We start from the raw sequence: 19,816 nt of genomic DNA, 5'->3' as shown, positions 1-19,816 counted from the left end.
ACCTGTAAATCAAATGAGGAAACTAAGAAAAGTCTATAATTATATACCCATGACTGATAGATTAAAAGCAAGCAGAAAGAACAGGAATTAGTCTTTCAAAAAAGAATACAAAAGGAATTTGTTGAGAGACCTGTACACTAGATATGGATTTGAAAAGGTAGAACAATCAATAAATTGGAAACTATTAGGTCAGCACACAAAAAATATAAGGTATGAGGGCATCTCCTGGCTTTCAAGTTCTTTGTAATTCTGAAGCAGTCAGATCACTAAAGAAAAGCCTAGGCACTAAATACCATACAAATAATAAAAATGCATAACCCAGCAAACAAAACCAGAACTATCTGAGATTTCAGCTGATTTCTGACAACAGAAGACAAAGGAGTAATCTGTGTTTGTGCAAATGATTCTTTTATCAAGCTCTATCAAAGCTGCCATGTAGATCAGCTGAGAAGTGTTTGCACCACCACAACTGCTGCTATCTGTCAGCCAAGAAACTAACAATGTTTTCTATAAGAAGAGATTAAGACCAACTCAAAATAACTCTCCATATAGACTACAGCAGACACTTATATAGACAAACTATCTGCCAAAAATATTTTGAGATTAATTGGTTCTAGCAGTTGCATACAAAAAAGGATATACTTAAATTTCAACTCTGCTGCCTTATAGGCATATGAGGGAAGTACATGGCATGGGCTGCGCATCAACCAACACCAAACAACTGGCTCTTCAGGAGTTGTGCCAAGGATCTATGAGTCTTCTACAAACACAGAGGTCCACTCTCAAACTGCCAAAGGCAATTGAAGCAATGCAATTTAAAGAATACTTTCTCAAACCTAGAATCAACCAGTACTACAAACAGATCTTTTTCAACTCTAAAAGATTCTTCTGGTCCCCCTAATACAGAAGATAGTCTTGTTACTGGCCCCTTGAACTAGCAATTTTTAGAACCGAGTGGTAAAGTCAAAACTTGAAGTCTTGCTATGTTCCTGGGAGTTCTATGTAGGTTAGAGGAAGTGAGCAACAATTTGCAGTCCTATCAATGCTATATTTTTGACTCCACACCAAAAATAAATTGCTTTGGTTTTTTTGGGGGGGAAGGGGAGCGGGGGGGTTTTGTTTAGTTGGTGTTGTTTTTTGGTTTTGTGGATTTTTTTTTTGTTACACTAATATCACTCATTTTAGTCTAAAAGCTTTACCACTGCCAGTATAGAGAGTTTTGAACTACTTGCATTTGTAGTCTAGACCAAGTGTTTATACTATGAATCAGCCTAAGGACCCTACAGCAGTACTGTATCTTCTACAAGCCTTCAAAGAGGACAAAGTACAGGGAAGTAACAGCTAAAATTAGGTCTTGTACTAGAGCATCAAACACACAGTGACTTTTTTTAGGTCACTTTCTTATAGTATAGCTAGTACTTCTCAAAGCCCATGAAAATAACACTGGCAACATCTCAAGAAGCAGTTTTCTCCATCTCAAGGCTACAAAGAGCTTACAGAAACTTTCTACATGTAGTTCATTATACACTTCATACAATTTTTTCCCTGCTAGGAAAAAGGAACTTGTTTGGGCTAAGCTAAATTGGAAGCATGAAAGGACTTCAAACTCCAGAAGTAAGTTTTTAATTAAGGAGGTAATTGTAACAGTAACTTAGTTATGTTTGCAGCAAAAACCTATCAATCCATTCAGGGCAGCCTGAACTGGCCTGACCACACATCTGTTTTCCTCCAACATCACAACCCTCACAATCAGGATGAATCCTCTTAACACACATTGCAAGCACCCATTCAGTGGAAGATTAGCATAATATTAAGGCCACCTGAAGTACAGAAACAAACAGCACTGAATGTTTTATTGTGCAGACATTTGGTTATGCGCAAGACTGAACAACCCAGCCAAGACATCTCGCACAAATTACCACCATTACAATTTTTTGCACAAGTTTAAGAACCCTGGTCAGCACCTGCATGTCAACATGGAAGTCACAATGCACTTCCAGGGCCTACTCTTAAGGAAAGCCAGTCTGGCAAGACTGAAGAACCAAAATACCAATTTGATTTGGCACAAAATTAAGCGGGCACAGAATACTCCACCTTCCTTATAAAGCTCAATATTACAAGGCTAAACATCCAAATACATTTTTTTTAAAATGGAAAGGGCTTGTTTAAAACCATATTCCTCCCTCTGTTCATAAACCTCTTATGACAGTCAAGAGAAACCACTCTACCACTTGTAGCTGGCTATTCTCTTTTCCTGTCCTGCCTCAGAGAAGCTGAAAATCTGAATTAAGTCATATTCACAGCTGTCCCGATTCACCTACCTGATATAGGGATCCCTCCCAGACCTGTGCTGTGTTGTGGTGGGAGATTCAAGTCCAAGAAATTACTATTTGAGGTGGGATTTGCTGTGTGGTTCAAGTGCATGATGCTATTGCGTGGGAAGGCCATCCAAGGATAGCGAGCTGCTTGGCCTGGAAAACTGAAGGAGTTGTAAACTGCTCGATGTTGTTGAAACTGTGGGAACCTCTGTGGCATGACTGGAAAGGTGCTACTGAGAGAGTTGGCATTTGTGGGTGCAGCAGGATGCAGGAATCCAGAGCCTGGCCCTTTGGCAGTTGTAGTGTGTGGGGTAGGGTTCTGAAGAGATGCAGGCGAGAGGGAAGGTTGGTCTTGGACTGACAGTTCCTTCTCAATCAGGTCTGCTAAGGCTTTGCGGGTGATATCAAAGGGGTCAAACCCTAAGTCGTCCTCTTGCTGTTTGGAGGAACCAAACCCAAAAGCCGCTTGCCAGTCTGTGGAGGAGGATACTGGTATAGTTTCTGTCAGACAGGAGAGGAACAGGATTTAGAACAAGTACTTATCCATACAAAAATTTCAGCCTCAGTGTATATGAATCTATGTTGCCAGTTATCTTTCATATGGTACTTCTTAATACATTCCCCCAAAGACATCTTATTCATCAGCTTAGAATGCCATTTTCAGATCAAACTGTCACAGATTTCTACTTAAGGTGAAGTGGAACAACCAGCAAATAGTATTTTTACTGCAGCATTACTCTGTTCCTGAACTACAGAAAAGCCTTGTCAAATAAGTGTTTTCAGTAACAGCACCAAGTACAGAGAGACCAATAAATACTTGCTTAGTACCTTCTTTACACCCATATTACTTGATGGAAGTACAACCAAGCACAGTTTAAATAAGACTGTTATTCAGCTCAGTATTTTGCTTTGCTTCAGCTCTGCTGCATAAGAAAGATGGGGAGGTGATGTTCCCTCTCAAAGGGGGAACCTCTGAGCAGTGGTTAAAAACCAAAACACCCCGCCACCATCTACCATTATGAAGAAAAAGAAGCCGAGTAGACACCTTGAAAAACAAAATGAAATAAGGAACTGCTTTACAAGATATTGTTAAATATTTTAAGGCAGCATTGCAAAAAAAGAAAAGGGTTATCATCAGAATTCCACTGCATTTTTGATTACTATTTCATTATACTGTTTAAGTTTCTTATTCAGGTTCAGTGAATGCTGCATCTAGTTTCACAGTATTTTCCCTCAGAACTGTGGTAATGCAAGCTGATGAGTACAAAGTAGTATCACTCAACATTAACTCCCTCTGCTGGTAGGGAACTTGGTCTGCTGCTTTAAGTAGTTAAAATTAAGCTCAGTATTCTCTCTTAGAAAAAAATTCTACACTTCTATTTTCACTCTAAAATCCATGACAATAGATAAAAAGAGTTGTTAGACAAAAACTTGTCATTTGTATTCTTACTTAAATCGCAACCACACATTTTTATATTAATTATGAAACAAACAAGATCTCTACTGCCTGGAAATAGTGTCTCTCTGCTACTTAATCCTCACAAAACTGGTACGTATAGTACCTTAGCAGCAAGTCATTTCCTTGATAGTAAATATTGTTTGCAAACAGGATTATGACATCCAGAAGTCAGATAAACATCAAAAGAAGACTAATCACTAAGTAAGCCAATGGCATCCTAAAGTATAATTTACATTTTATTAGCTACTGATACTGTTTCATTTAATTTTCTAACTACTCCCTCAGATTTATAATTTGTGAGATATTAAGATACTGTTAACCATTCCCAAGATTATAAATACACTTAAAATGATGTTTCATTCATATGAAGTGGTATTTCACAGGAAAGTACCTGGAAAATACAGGTGTCTTTCACTTGATGAAATTAACCATATTTTTATCTTTTCTGAATGTATATAACCTCACTTCAGAAAAGAGAATGATTAGGCACCTTCAGATAACTGTGCAGGATACTAAAATTTCTGAATTCCACTGCACAGCTTCTGATATTAGAATTATAGATCATAACACATGATTACACCAACATATACTACCACCACATATTTTCCCCACTCTTGGTAAAAACCTGTAACATTAAATATTAAGCATACATGTCACGTCCTATTATTTAGGCAGGCACATGGCTAAGAAAAACTAAAACAGGTACTCTGATAATTTAGCCTTGCAGCTGGAAAACTCTAGAGTTTCTTTTAGTAGAAACCCTTATGTCAGTGCAATTCATTTGTAGTTACAAGTTTTGATCATTCATGAAGGGGGGGGACGGTATGGAGCAAGTCCTAGTGTTTGTTTCTACACAGTTTTAGACATCAGTTGCAAAAGCAAGCAATCCTCAACCACATCATCTGCATACATACATACCTGATGTGAAGAGGCTCTGTGGTTCTGGTGCTGTGGGCCAGTCATTTGAAGTCTGTGGAGAGCTGGGGAATGGAGGAAGCCCACTAGGGATGGGGTTAGGGTGCCGAAAGTTGTCAGAGAAGAGTGACTGTGATTCTGTTACAGCCCCTTCAAAAGGAGACCGTGCACTGTGATTAGATGAACTGATGGGTATAACTGGATTGGGTTTTGTTAAACCAGGCGGTGGTGAAGGTGTGTCACTGTTTGTTATCTACAGGCAAGAGAGAAAGAAACACAGTTAGGACATGACTGTTTTATATAAAATATTCTTCACTAATACAGTTCAAAAATCTCCTCAGAGCTTTTGTCTGCAGTTAGGTTGGTTAATATATTGCTCATTACCAGGTCAAACATAAAAATCACCTTAGCACTAGCATTTTTTAATTTTGTTTAAAATTACAATGCACTTCAGGAAGCACTTGCTTCTCCAACTGTGAGGTGTACCAAGCCCTCAAATTCAGTTCTTACTGTCACAGCATTTATCTTTGTGTCTTACCTGCTGGGAGCTGTCACCATTTCCTATACTGAGCGAATCTGAAGGTTTGTCGATAGGGCTGCAAAAGTGGGAGGGGAAGAGAGACAATAAGACGCTCAAGTACTTAACGTGAAAATCAACATTTGCTTTTGTAGTGGTAGAAAAGCCTTGAAAGAAAGACAAAGCGAAATTAATTAGGAGGAATTGAGAAGGAAAAAAGGACACTTATAAGACTGTTTTTGTTTTAACCATAAACATTCCAATCATTTGCCATATACTGCAATACTTCTTCCCACCACTCTCCACTCTGCTTGTTGACTGCCCTGTTAAGGAACAAAAGGAAAGTTTTAAACATGTTCATGGTAACTCTATGCCATTCAAAAAGACCCAGGACTCTTACTATGGCAATATTCTGTAGCGGTCAGTTCCATCTATGCTATTACTGGAATTAAACTTGGGAACATATTTGTTTTCCAAATACCCAAGTCGTCAGTTCCCATACTAAATATATCTGGGGAGAAATAAAAGATTAAATTAACTATTTAGTCCTGGTGGCAAGTTAAGCTTCCCACCAGCCTTTGAGTTTCAACTAGCAGAAAATAGTTCCAAGGTAAGAAACTGAGTTTGAGATGACAGAAGGGGAGGAGTACAGGAAAAGACATAGCATAAAAAACCGCCAACAAACATAAAGAGAACCAAATATAAGATACAGCAGAAAACCACCTCAGAAAGCTATTGACTGGGAATTAACATGACTCAGCTGAAATGGCACATCTCAGGATTCAAGATTCTGACAAACATCTGTGAGTTGCCTTAATTATGCTAAACACCACACTAATGAAACAGTATTACTTCAAGTTCAGATTAAAATCTCTGCTCTGCAACTTCAGGGTACTTTCATTTTTATCTACCCATAAAATGTACAAGCATCGGGCTGCACAGCCCAAACACTGGTCCTACAAACAAGGACCAGAAGTAAGAACGTAAATTTCAGTTCCATTAAGAGGCCAGAACACAGTACAAGTCAAATTACAATCATGATGTGATAGCACAAGACATTATATAGAGAGAGTAATTATTTTAACCGGGTGCAGACTTCAGATTCTAGCTACACCTTGTTTTCAAACACCCTTTGCTGCTGCAAAGTTTAAATATGGCATAAAGCCACATATCAAGGTCAAAAATTTACAAGATGGCTCTCCCCCATATCTGTTCTCCCCATTCCAGAAAAATTGAAGTCAAAACCCATGAGAATTAATTCTCCATTCTAAGGAAACTGTACAAGGGTAATCCATGAATAAAAGCAATTTTTGTGCTAAAGAACACTGAGTCAGTATCTCAAAAAGATAACTGAAGCTGAAGTATTTATGACTATAAAAGAAAAATCAGAGGAATATACTTGCAAACAAACATTACTCCAGTGAAGATTTACAAATACTTTCTACTCAGTGGTCAAATAGTATTTGGAACAATCTTCCATTTGGAACAAACTGCCTTAAATTAGTAACTTCTGAATACCTATCACACAAAAGTTTTCTGTAGATTCTTCACTACACAATCATTGATTGTAGAGCTGATATTCCAGCCAAATTCTTTTCCCAAAGGCGTTGACAGAAAGTCACAATGTTGCAGTTTAAAAAGTTATGTGTAAGAATTTTTAATGACAGTTTAAGTGCTGAAAACATTTATTATACTTGAACATGCATAAAGAGCCTTTAATTTTAAGACAGGCTTCCAGCCCTCAGGAATTAACAAGATTCACTATCTATTAGTTACAATATTTTAACCTACATTTAATACATTATTTTCAGAAAAGATAAGGAGGAAGCTGCACCTCACTACTCAGATGAAACCACAGGCTCTCTGATCACACCTCAATGGGACTGCTATTAAGCCTAACAAGAAGGTACCACTTTCAACAGCACTCACAATGTTAATGCATCAGTTCAAAATTGATTTAAAATTAAGATCAGCTACCTAATCAGCAGTGTCACTTCTTGAAATATTAGGGTTTACCTTGCTATTTGTCCATCCAACCTCTGAATGAGCCCAACTGGTATTACCTAAGGGGGCCCATAAAAAAACAAAACAGCACGACTACCAACTACCATCAGAACTGCAAGTGGTGCTTATGATGAAAGACTACACCAGTTCTATTCAAAGAGGGCACCAAAAGAGTAAATATTGTTGGATAGCAGTGAGGAAGTTACTGCAAGCAGATGAATTACAAAAAAGCCTCTGTTGAATCTGCTGACCTGTTGCTCCTGTAACTGACTGATAATCAGGGAACCCAGAAACACAACTGCAGAGCTAAGGAACACATCATTGTAAAGAGATGACAGATACTCAGTCCTAACATTTAGCTTCCTTCTGTTGAAGCTTTTCCAAGTGACAAGCCTCCTGATGTATAGCAACTAGCATGTTACTTTTGTGGAAGCTTCTGTATAGGAAATTAAGGGCTCAGTTCTGGCTGGGACCATGCAGCTATATAAGCTGTTGATCCCCTACTTATTCAGTTCCCCACAGCCCTTACCTGCACCATCACTTACTAACATCACATTAGGGATCTCCTGCACAATCTGCCAATCAGTCTTTTTGACATGGGCTAGGCTAAGCCCAACTTTGTGTGACCTGATCAGGATTTGAATCCAGCTCTCCAACCAGACAGAGAGAGACTGGAGAATCATTCCCTCCACACCAATCAGTGAGAGAGAAAGCAAGCTATCTGAAGTATAAAAGGCAGCACAATTACCCGAAATCTGAGTCTGCACCATCTGGAGTCATGTGTTCTGGGTCTGTGCCATTTTCTAATATAGGAGGCGTTTTCCTGTGTTCCATTGTTAAACCGTTGGCTGATTTACTTGAACTCTGTAATGATGGCCAGGCATCTTTGTTATTACTGTTGGGTCTGGAAAAAGGCAAGAGTAAAAAAAAAAAAGAGTTCAAGTTATGAAGAAAGTGTTTTTAAAAATTTTAAGCACTGGGGGAATGAATCCTTGTGCCAGACAATCTGTAAGAATAGATTTATCTGGATATTACTTCTCAGATTTTTAAATGGTGATGACTTAAAAAAAGAATTAGTGGGGTAGGAAGGGGAGAGAAAACTGGGGGGGGAAGGATTCTGTTTTCTTCACTGAATAGATAGCTGCTCTGCCAACATTGAAGTCTCAACTTGTCCATTTGGGGTAGAGAAAAAAAAAATTAAAAACCCAAAAATCCATTGACAGCTTCAATTATTCAGACCTACACACACCTCACTTAGAATTACTTGCTTGATCCCATAAGTATTTTTAAGTTCTGTAAACCAAGAACTAAACTTTTTTCTTTAATAAATATTTTATATTCCAGGCCCTATCAAGCCTGGCCCTAACAGATAAAGTTTGTGGTTTATGCCTACACAATGGTCCACAGCTTTACTAACAGAACATGAGACCAGTCAGACCAACACACTCTTCAAGTTCCTGCTCCTTTCATTTCTAGTTTAAAACCATAATTACTTCCCTTCTATAAAGTGACTATAAATTTCATTTCAGAGTGCACATTAGATCTAAACGAAGTTCAAGAGGACTCAAAGCCCAAGTGTTTGCTGAAAATAGTTATTTTATACAAATTGAAGTGAGCTGAAACATCATCTATAACTGAATGCATTCAAATACAGTGTCATCTGCTAACCCTACTATAAAAGATTTGCCTTTGTGTTCTTCAGTTCTTTTAGCTTTTCATTTGCCTCAATTAGGATGCTGTTTTTAGTGTCCAAGTGTCTTCATAAGGAAGAAGTCTTCGAAAAAATTGTTTTCAAATATATATGTTCCTCCTGATGCCTCCATTAATATATTCTTATTAATGGTCCAACATTTACTCCACATCTCTAAGTCAATTTAGTAAGTTCACAGTCAGAATCTGGAAATTCCCATAGCTGCATATAGCAACACAAGGGTTTCCTACTCCTATTCAGATAAAATTGGTATCGCTAGCTACCCTGAAATCTCAGTGTAAGATTTGCTTTTCTACCTCCATCTTTTCCTCATATACCTATAAAATATGTACACAGATGAACGCCTTGATCTGATTTACAGATCTTATGTGCTTTATACACATTTGAAATAAGTCAGAGATAGCGAGTTAATCAGATTGAACACCAAGGAATAAAGACACATCATCATCAGTGCAATGTCAGTCATTTAATATTATCACCCTTACAAAAATGAGCTGTAATCTAGATATAACAAGACTTTCAATCCATTAACAGATTTTAATATCAAAATTTATGTCTGCTGCGGTGCAAAGCGATCGCTATACTGAAAATATCTTTAAAACGTCACAGTTAAAAGTCAGTGTTGCATCCAAGGAGAAAGGTAAAGAGAAAGGAACTGTTTTGTTTTGGAGTGGATTTTCATGCATGTGGGGTTGAGTTTTTTTGTTTTGTTTAAGTTCAAAGCTGGATGCTTCTAAAGGGCTGTTCTCTAACAGACCAGCAAGTGCTTAACAAGTGTATCCACTCACAGCATAAGAAAGCATTCATTTCAGTTCTTTAAGGAAAAGGCCAGCAGGAAAAAAAAATAAAAAAGGAGAGGAAAAAAAGAGCTTGATCCATTTTAAATGCTGAATATACCTCCAATTGTAAGAGAAAGCAGTCACCACGACTATTAAGTGACAAACCAAGAGGTAAGTACCCATGTACGCAAAATGGCACTGGGGGATTTTAACATTTGCCTTCAGCAGCAAGAACAAAGGCCTGTGAGTAGAACCTCGCAGATTAGAACACAATTATGAAAAAGCATTTATGCACAGTTTAAGAAACTGTTTTCTACTACTGCATATTTATAATTAAACATCTACTCTTTAGAACTCAACTTCTGCTCAAAACCAGACTGAAACAGAAACCCTGCACCCCAGAAACACAAGAACAACCACAAAATTGTCAGAGGCTCTCTGACAAATTGCCAGAAATATTAATACCATATCAATGAATCGGACAAAACCAAGAACCCAATTGGGTAGAAAGCTGTGAAGGAGAATAACACGCATTCACCAGCTTCCAAGCTACATTTTGTACCAATGAGATGGGACTTGAAGAAACATTTCAAAATCCCAGCTGCAAGAAGAAAGTAACTTTGCAACCCAAAAGGTGGTGCCTAGCCATTAGCAAAGAACAAAGTCTGTGTTGTGATGATGCTGGTCACAGCTGACAAGAGAAATTACCTCCAGACCACTTGTTGCCTTTAGAGTAACATGCCATTTTTTCTACAAGTGCCAAAATGTTCGCACCACAGACTGGCCAACCTCCAATTCATAATTGCTTTCTGAAGGCTTAGAAGTTTGCTCACTTTCAGATAGAGCATTCTTTCCTCACTGGTATCATTTGCTTTGCAAGGATCTAATTAGGTTTCAAATTAAGATTACTTCAGGCTTTGAACATAAAATAATCAATACCCAAATGCAGGAAATGGTCTATTTGCTTTTACTCATGGTAAAGCAAATAGTCTATAGGTAAAGTGCTTTACTTACTACCTTCCAAGTCAATATTGAACTGGTGGACAAGAAATAAGAAGTGGCACAGTCCTTAAGAGAAGATCAACTGGAGGTCCTGACCACTTGCAGTCAAATAGCATATGACGTTTCCTCTAGTAGTTCAAGAAAATAATCCCAGTACATCAACTGGCATATCATTTTTTACAATTATATTCTGCTTATTCAAGCTCCATTGGCAATATTCTAGATACAGTACCCACTTTCTTGCTTAAACTGGTGTGCAGTGATGCTGCCAGTGTCAAATTATTGTCTGAAAAATTCAGTAGTGGATAAAGCAGCACACAACACAAACCCTGATTAAAAGGCCAAGATGCATGCAAAGTGCAATCTAGCTTTTACATTCCACTCTGCCCATCACATTATTAAAATCCTACCAAAAAGAAGAGTGGAGGAAATTGTTAACAGTTTTTATTTCTTTATCTTAAATATGACATTTGAGTGGACAATTCACATAAGGACTGAGGACCTTAGGCTTTCATTTATCTTTGTGTGACTATGTACTCATATGGACAGAAATTTTTCTTAACTTACTGAACAAACTAGTTCAATAGAGTGTTATTTTAACAAGCAGTAATAAGTGATACTTGCAATTACAACCTAGTGAAAAAATATATCATTTAAAGTTTACTAGATGGAAACAAGAAGTCTTACTTACATCTTGTGATTTCTTACTCACAAAAGAATGATTTTTACTTGCAATTTCCAAGTTCCTCAATAACTAATGTGAGGACTGCCCTATAAATCATGACATAAACCGCACATATCGAGCCTATAAGGTGTCTCAGTTGTGAGAGTACAGACTGCATTCATCATGGCACCATACCAAGAAAGCAGACATCTGGTCTTTAACATTATGTGTTTATTCAAATATAAAACACAGATCTTTCCGAATAAGAATACCTTGTTCTGAACTAGTGATCCAAATGCACACAGCAGAAAAACATTTCTTTACTAAATAAGACTCACACATACTTTGTATTAGATCAAAGCAGTCCACAGAGAAAACTGGCATAAGCGTTTATCATATAATAGCCAATAAAAAGAGCCGGCAACTTTGGGGATGCAACAGGAGTGAGAAAGTTCTCTTTGGGAATAACCAGGAAGCAAGCATAGCCAGGCAGTCCAGCATCAGTACTTACGCATCATACCTCTGCAGTGCTGTCACTTTGTTCTTGTTCTTGTCAACTGTACCCGTAGATAACTGGAGAAAGTTGGGGTTTAGTTTATATAATTCTTGCAGTAGTTTCTGTTCATATTCCTGGTGCTTACCCGCCTAAGGAAAGAGAAACTCACAATGAATGAATACTGGCTTAAAATATATCTTTATAGATGTAAAAAGTATTTTTTGTATATAAATATATGTCCCAAAGCTTACTAACTGAGCTTTAACAACTCAACAGGTCACTCCTAACAAACTCAAAAGAGTGCATCTCGGCACAGACTTGATCCTAACAAATCTAAAGCTTGACTAGAAATGACTTGGATGTATTTACTAATTTATAATTTCTTTGGAGACTTCTAAAGCAGAAAAATAGTTATAACCTTATTCAAACTTGTTCAGTTCTAATCAAGAGTTTCATAGTATACCTTCTAAATCACAAACAGCTGAATCTCCAAGGCAGCCTGCATTTGATACATCAACAGGAAGGAGCAAGGAGTCTATCTTTTAATTCAAATGTTCCAAAATGGAAGCAATTTTATGTCAGCTTAATGAAAACGGCTGAGGTGGTCAGACTGGTAACTATCATGTGACAAGTAGTACATTCTGAGCAACAACTGATCAATCATTCTTTTTAATAACTGAGAAATCAAAATATTCTTTTACCTAATTGAATTAATTGAGAACAATTTTTTGCTTTCAGAAACTGAGGCAGCCCACTCTAGCTCCAAAATATTATACCTGGCAAGTGAAGGAAGAAAGCATTTTTCAGTCTAGCTTACCTATAAGGTTCTGTGACAAAATATTTTAAGAGAAAACCAGCAAGATCCATCCACCCTAACATTTAAAGTGACATTGGAAACAAGTTCAAGATGAGCATTCACCTTTTTGTAGGTTGTTATACCACATACACCACACCAACCTATGAATTACTATTTGCAAGTTAAGTATTGTAATGAGTTGAATAAAGGTGCAAAATAGAACAGTGAATTTGAGGGTGTCAATAGCTTTCATCTAGAGTTTCCAGCTACTAAGAAATGTCCTTTAGCAAAGGAAATGAGTGCCAAGATTTATGGTCAGGCCTTCTGAACCTGACGACTGGAACACATATGTTATTATCTATCGCATCTTAAGTATTGATTTAAAAGCTCTCACACTCCTTGTACACCTAAAATTAACATTTGTCCATTCCTTAATTCATTCCCTTTATAAATGTTTTGTTGGAACAAGAATGGAATTTATGCACAGGCAATGTGGACATCCTCAGAAAAATACTACAACCTAGAAGAAAACTATTACTTGCTTTTTGAGAAAAAAATAAGTAGGAATATTTGACAAAATTAAAAAAAACAGTACTGCTGAGAAACTAAATTCCCTTATGGGCTCATTTAGAGGGACAACGGCATATCCCATTTGAACACCCCAAGTCACTCAAACACTATAAAGATCTCCAGTTTTTTGCTACTTAATTCTCCAGATCTCCATTACTGGTTAATTCTGATTGCGTCTTTTTCTATGTAGTCAACCCACACAACCCTCAAAAAAGGACTCAAACATCTGGTGTATGCATCATCTTACCCAACTTTGTCAGTGTCTACACCCAAGCTACTACAACAGTAGAAGAAAGCGTGGTTCTAGAGTGTGGTTCACCTCAATGCTTCTTTCACCAACTGCTATGAATAGAATATAAGCAGCTAGCTCAGATCCACAGATCTGCACTGCAAACATTAAGCAGCTGAGTAAGAACACACACACACACCATCCCCAAGTATCTCATCTTGCTTAAGACTTCAGTGGCAAAAGACTGAACATCATGGCCAGGAACCTCAGGCCAGTCCTAAGCTCACCTACCTGTCACATAAACGTACAAAAGAAACAAGATTAAAATCCTACATAGGAGCTTGAAGTAATCATGCTTTATTTATAACAAGCAATCCAGAAGCCAAACGTAGCATCTCCAGCCTACCTTACCTAAACTCCCAACCTCACTGTCAGAGACTTTCTTCAGTTAAACTGAAAAGAACCAGTAGATCACAACAGGGACTATTCACCTGAACCAGCAGGGTATTTTTTTTTAATTTATGAAAAGGTAGCTGAAATCCTCAGAAATAACTGCTAATTTGTGAAAAAAAAAGTTTAATGGATATGGACATTCTTTCTCATTTTCTGGCTTACATCAGCCTACTAATTGTACATTTTTGCTAGTACCTGCTTCACGGACAGACCACATGCAAAAACTGCAGCATGGACACATGGCTTGCATACTCAAGATTGAGTTTAAAAGCTTCATCATACCTCATAGAAAGACAGACCCAGACTTAAAAGAACTCAGACTGCACCACCTTTAAGAAGCAAAAGCTATTCATTTACTTGCTTCCCCACTCTAGATAACAAGCATTCTAATGTTGAGATCATTTTAAAAATCCCTATATCCGTATTTATGCTCTACTACAGTCACCCTCATGTTTTATTTCCAAAATGTTTCTATATCCTTCCTGACATCCTATCTGATATCCTAAAAGGATATCCTAAAAGGCATATCAGAATTCAGATGGCATGGTCAAACAGCAGCACAATAGCTAAGCCATGATAACCAGCCACAAACATAAAACCTACAGGAAAACCCAGATCTACTGTAACTTCTTTCACAGAGATTTAAAATAACATATGTTACCTTGCATTGGTATGAACAAAGGGCAAGCGGCTAATTCAAGGTTACTTGAGTTCTTGGCTAAGAGTTTATCTCCATCTTTTTGACTCATGAACACTCAGTGGACTTTTCAGCCTTAAAAGCAGCATGCAATGAAAGAAATTAACCGTTCACTTCCAATATCCAACTGGTTGGTCACCTTTTGGATTTCAAAATTCAGCTCTGCCATAACATTCAGCAAAAGGCTACCTTATACACATATTTGATTAAATTATATACCATAAAATACATACATGCCGCATTTCCTGTGTTTCCCATATTACACTTACCTGCATTTCTTCTTTTGTGAAACTGGCTGCTTCATCTCCCAGCTCATGTAGATACATGCAGTCTGGTTTTGGACACTGCATATTTTTTAGAAAATAACTGCAATATTTTGTTGTACCTAATGATGCCTGAAGAAAAAAATAATTATGTAAGTACTGGGAGTTAAAAATGCCTTTCGCAGTGTAAGGGGTCAAAAAAACTCCAAAACGCTGTATTTGCAAAAAGAAGAGTCCTTCCCAAAATTTGGAGTTCCATCATAATGCCTTTTTATGCAGATGGACTAGGAGATCCATTTCTGAGAAATCTACATACATGAGGATTAGAAAACTAGGGTGTATTTCTATTTTCATTCAATCTAAACAAACACCAAAATAAGAGCCTCAGTAAGTGTTTGCATTCATAATCATAAGAAGCCAAATAAGTAGTTATGAGTTTGTACTACACAAAACTGGTTAATGTTTTGTAGTAGGGTCAGGAAATTAATACTAAACTAGATTTTCTATAGGCACCAATTTGGCCAAGTCAGCCTGAATACCTGTTTATACAGATATCAAAAGGAAAAAACTTGCATTTGCCAGGAAAATTTTGAAAGGTGTGGTGTTTGGACTACAGAAATGCTCTGTAAAAGCAAATAATCAGGTTTTCACACTGTGCTATTAAGCTATACAACAAAAAAGCCACTGTGGGAAGGGGGAGGTGGGCAATCTCTTTCTGTCTCAGACCTTTGTTTCAAGAAGTTACCTGCTAAACCCCTAAAACATTGCCTGCTGGAAGCTCACTGAACTTCCATGTTGGGATTAATGCTAGGGAAATAGGTCAAAACCCAATACCCAATAAACTGGACATTTTCGTTCATCAACACAAGCATATCCATACAAATAAAATTTTATACTATGCACTGATATTAGTGTCCTAGCACATACACATAAGAATGTTAAAAAATATTACCACCTTAAGTGTTCTGCCGTCTACCACCACATTATTGACACACTGTATGGCTCTGAGAGCATCTTCTGACCGGATGTAGGTTACATATGCACTGGCACTTGGACCCTAGAAAGAAAACATACCATTTTGGTGGTGTTTTTTTTTCTCCCCCCAGACAGATCTGAACATTAAGCTGTCTTTTTAGCAGCTTGCTTCATAAACTGGTATATTCACAGCTACATGTTTTTAACACGAAAACTGACAAATTCTAGAATTCATAAAAATCTAGATGTGATGCATAAGGAATGGGGAAAAGATGACATGCATCAAAACATTGCTTGAAAGTTGTAAAAATACTTAAAGGTGTTTTATCCCTGAAATGCAGATTAGTGAATAAATGCCACGTTGCTGCTTTTTTGAAGGTTCTCATCCCATCTCCCAGTTTTTAGTCTTTCTACATTGTATCGTGCATCCAACTTTCAGAGTCTGATTGGACGATACGTCAGTAACTTAACAGTAATTTGATTTTTGCAATGCTGTATTTTTCTTCTTACTTCTTTAATCTATGGCTTAATCAGAAGTAGGGGGCCCCAGATTCACTCTTCACACTATTTCTCTAAACAAATAAAAAAATAAGGGCCTCTGACTTACCTGTGAGCCTGCGTATGATGTGCTGTTATTAATGACAACTTTATGTATTTTACCAAACTTCCCAAAATATTCTGGTCGTTTCAAAACCTACAAGAAAAGAAAGTTAAAGTAGTATATTGGAAAGATAATTCATACAGGGCTGTACTTATTCTTCTGTGTAACTGTGCAACTAAAGCCTTTAACTAATAAAAAACAGGTCTCTTCTACAAAGAAGAGAGCATGTAGATGTATGTTTGTTTTCCAGCATAAAACACGGTTACTTGCAATACAGAGTACGTTGCCACTGCAGTAACGAAATTAAATGGCGGATATTCCACATTTAACATTGTATTTTTAAAATTTTGTTTGGTACTCAGATTACTCAAACCCTACCCTGGCAAGATACATCCCATTCAGCATGAAATATTCCCATATTTATCTATTTTATAAATTTTTATTTATTTTTTTTTGGGGGGGGGGGGGGGGAATATCACATTCATTCCAGTTTTAAAATAAATAACCACCTTAAACTTGCATTCAGATATATTAGCTGCTAGGAACAAAATGCTGAATCCTGATTCACTTGCCCCACTCCAAAGAGAATAAACCAATTAGCTCAAGATAGCCTCCAGTTTTCAGAAGACCAAGCTATGTACAGGAAGACAATATATGACACTTCCCAGAGGCAAGAAAAACCATTTCAGAATCAACATCATGCTGAAATGAATATCACATCCCTGAGGAAAACAAAAACAAAAACCACCCAAAAAACCCACTTCCTGTCTCACCCTTCCCTGCATCAGGCAGCAATGACACACCATTTAGGGATCCTGTGCAAAGCAGGAACATCTCCAGCACATTAAGCAACTCTGTTGAATAACTGTTACCTGCGTACCAATGAAATAGGTAATATATCTGATACATTTGGTACCAAAAGCCTTTCTTTTTCTGTCCCCGTGATGGAAGCAGGTGCAGAAGTACTGACTACTCAAACTGAAGCTAGATAAGCTAAGGGTATTTCTAGTTCTAGACTCTAACCTGAGATGTTAAAAAGGAAGATTTGTTTCCCCAGCTCTGTTTTCATATTAACACTGGATAGTACATTTAAACTGTATCGATCCAAGAACTTCTTTACCTAACCACCTCCTCTGCCTTCGCAAGGAAGCATCAACATCTTCAAGATCTAACAGCATTAACCACATCTGGAACATCCTGTAGAACTACAGGGCTTGTTGTATAGACAACCAGCCACTCACTGGTCTCTTCTAACTGCTCTTCACTTATTCTACACCCTCCTAAAAGATCCTACACCCACCCGCAGGCATCATTCCAGAGGAGACTGACAATCCTGAGTAAAGCGGAAGAGTTTCTTCAAGTGTCTTGCAGATTATACTCCTGATAAGATATGACAGCATTGCCGTCACAATTTTCACAAGAGCATGTCAAGAGAAGTGGATCCATCTGTACTCCATTACGATCCACAGATCTATTTCCAGAAACAGCAAACAGCAGCCAATCTCCCATTCCACAGTCTTTATTTGTGCAGGATTTTTTTGCCTGCTGAAGTGGAAAGCTTAAATTGATTACACTGAATAGTTGGGGGGTTTTTTTAAGCTCTCTCTCTCTTTCAGGCTAGGTTTCTTGGAAATCAAGAAATCTTGGTGCTATGTGTAAGATTCAGTAGGTATACATTATCTTCTGGTATGTCAGTGAGAATGCTGCTACCTCCAATCCTAGCATAACACCCCCACCCCTTACTACACCAATAAACCCACTTCTAATTACTTCAAGTATTCAGTGTGGAATTATCAGAGGTTAAAAAAATTAACTGTATATACTATTACTTCTATTACTCACAAATCTTTTATCTGGTCAAAGAAACCAAACACATTTTTCAGTAATAAATAGCACCAAGCCAGTATTGACAGCTGCTTGCAAATACTTGTTGCTATATTCTTGTAGAAATGGACATGTTACATGCCAGATCAGTTTAACTTTGACTTTTCTCTCCCCTTCATATCCCCTCCTTTTTTCCCCTCCTCTAAAAGCAGCTTTTTATATTTGTTCTTTCCTAGTCTACCAAAATGCAGCCCATACTCTTGAGTCCTCAGAAACAGCCACTTCTTTGAGACTTCTCCAGACAGTTTAGTCCAATCAGTTGAATTTAACTTAGCAGAGTAGTTTTGAAGATCTCTATCCTATCCTATCCTGCAGCACATTCACTCTATATTTTAATTCACAGTACTTTGTACTCATTAGCACTAATTCCATTAGCCACCTGCAGCTGACTCACGACAGAAGTAAAATATTTTAAAAACAATCAGTTTTCTCAAATGAAAAGCTTCTTTTTGATGATGCAGGGTAGCAAGCCAACTCTTTCTTGGGTCTTCCTCTTATTAATATTCCCCTCAACTGACATCGCTTTTATGCTCCTTTCCAGTTACACTTCAAGCATTGGTTTTTTTCTTCTCACCCTACAAGTTTGTGCTACACTTCATATTTGTTCTTTATAATCCAACCAAGCTCCCATTTTCGAATTGGTGATGTATGACACAGCTGTATATTGCCAGCCAATCTAGCCTAGGAAAATGAGCACCTTAAAAAAATCCTGAAGCTTATTTTTCACTTAACAACAAGGCATTTTTAAACAAATACAAAGAAAAATTTCCTAAAAAAAAGAGCATCTGTACTCCCAAAAGCAAAGACAAACACTTACTGAAGTTATTTTGGAGGAGGAAGCTGAGTATGTTCCATTAAGAGGGGACCTCAGCAGCAGTGAACCGTTTCAATGCTGCTTCATTTTGTACCCATCAGGGAGACAGCAAGTGTGGGGAAAAGGGTATTCCCATGGCTCCACTACAGTAAATTAGGAGCAAGATCTGCAAATGTGAACCCTCTTACCTCTGGATCTGCTAGGCGCTGAGACAGCCCTACCACGAAGACAAGGTTCTTCTGTACAACCCGTACACTGGCCAAGTGTTTGCGGTTCTCTGATATCTTCTGTTTCCTCTCATTTTGTTTTTGTTTCTTTTCATTTTTTATCCTTTGCAGCTCTTCCTGGGAGAGTGGTTTGTACACTGCTGGATCTTCTGGATATGGCTAAATATAACAGATACCATTAAAAACAACCCATGTAAGAAAATGCATTTGAAAATTATTAATCCTGAAGTTCTAACACACTAATTTCATTTGTTACACCATTCTGATTGTTATAGCCAGCCACACTATAAAAGTAGCATATTCAGTCCTTCTGGAAAGGAACATCTTGAGTATTTTTACTTCTCCTCTTTATATATATAATACTGATTTGGGCAATAGCCACATTTTAACCCAGGTGCCTAGTCAGTTTGGTAACACTGCAAGCAGCTGCAACATGACAGCC

At 37.6% G+C, this 19,816-nt stretch overlaps 1 protein-coding gene across 9 annotated transcripts in view; it reads right to left on the bottom strand.

Annotated features, from left to right (window-relative positions):
- Positions 1-19,816, bottom strand: part of CNOT4 (CCR4-NOT transcription complex subunit 4) — an 80,794-nt gene that overhangs the window by 16,541 nt on the left and 44,437 nt on the right. For 6 of the 9 annotated variants that reach the window (XM_064451986.1, XM_064451977.1, XM_064451995.1 and 3 more), the window contains exons 3-11: positions 19,336-19,533; positions 16,456-16,542; positions 15,829-15,930; positions 14,880-15,005; positions 11,881-12,014; positions 7,962-8,117; positions 5,231-5,288; positions 4,696-4,945; positions 2,322-2,819 (exon numbers count right to left, since the gene is read on the bottom strand). In XM_064451986.1, the coding sequence (XP_064308056.1) occupies positions 2,322-2,819; positions 4,696-4,945; positions 5,231-5,288; positions 7,962-8,117; positions 11,881-12,014; positions 14,880-15,005; positions 15,829-15,930; positions 16,456-16,542; positions 19,336-19,533 (1,609 nt within the window). The remainder of the gene's footprint in view (positions 1-2,321; positions 2,820-4,695; positions 4,946-5,230; positions 5,289-7,961; positions 8,118-11,880; positions 12,015-14,879; positions 15,006-15,828; positions 15,931-16,455; positions 16,543-19,335; positions 19,534-19,816) is intronic. The other 3 variants (XM_064452021.1, XM_064452040.1, XM_064452016.1) reach the window with 2 other exon arrangements.

The sequence above is a fragment of the Phalacrocorax carbo genome, chromosome 1 (assembly GCF_963921805.1).
Source record: "Phalacrocorax carbo chromosome 1, bPhaCar2.1, whole genome shotgun sequence".
Lineage (NCBI taxonomy): Eukaryota > Metazoa > Chordata > Aves > Suliformes > Phalacrocoracidae > Phalacrocorax > Phalacrocorax carbo.
Note: the sequence above shows the minus strand (reverse complement) of the source record. Positions and strands in the feature narration are given on the sequence as shown.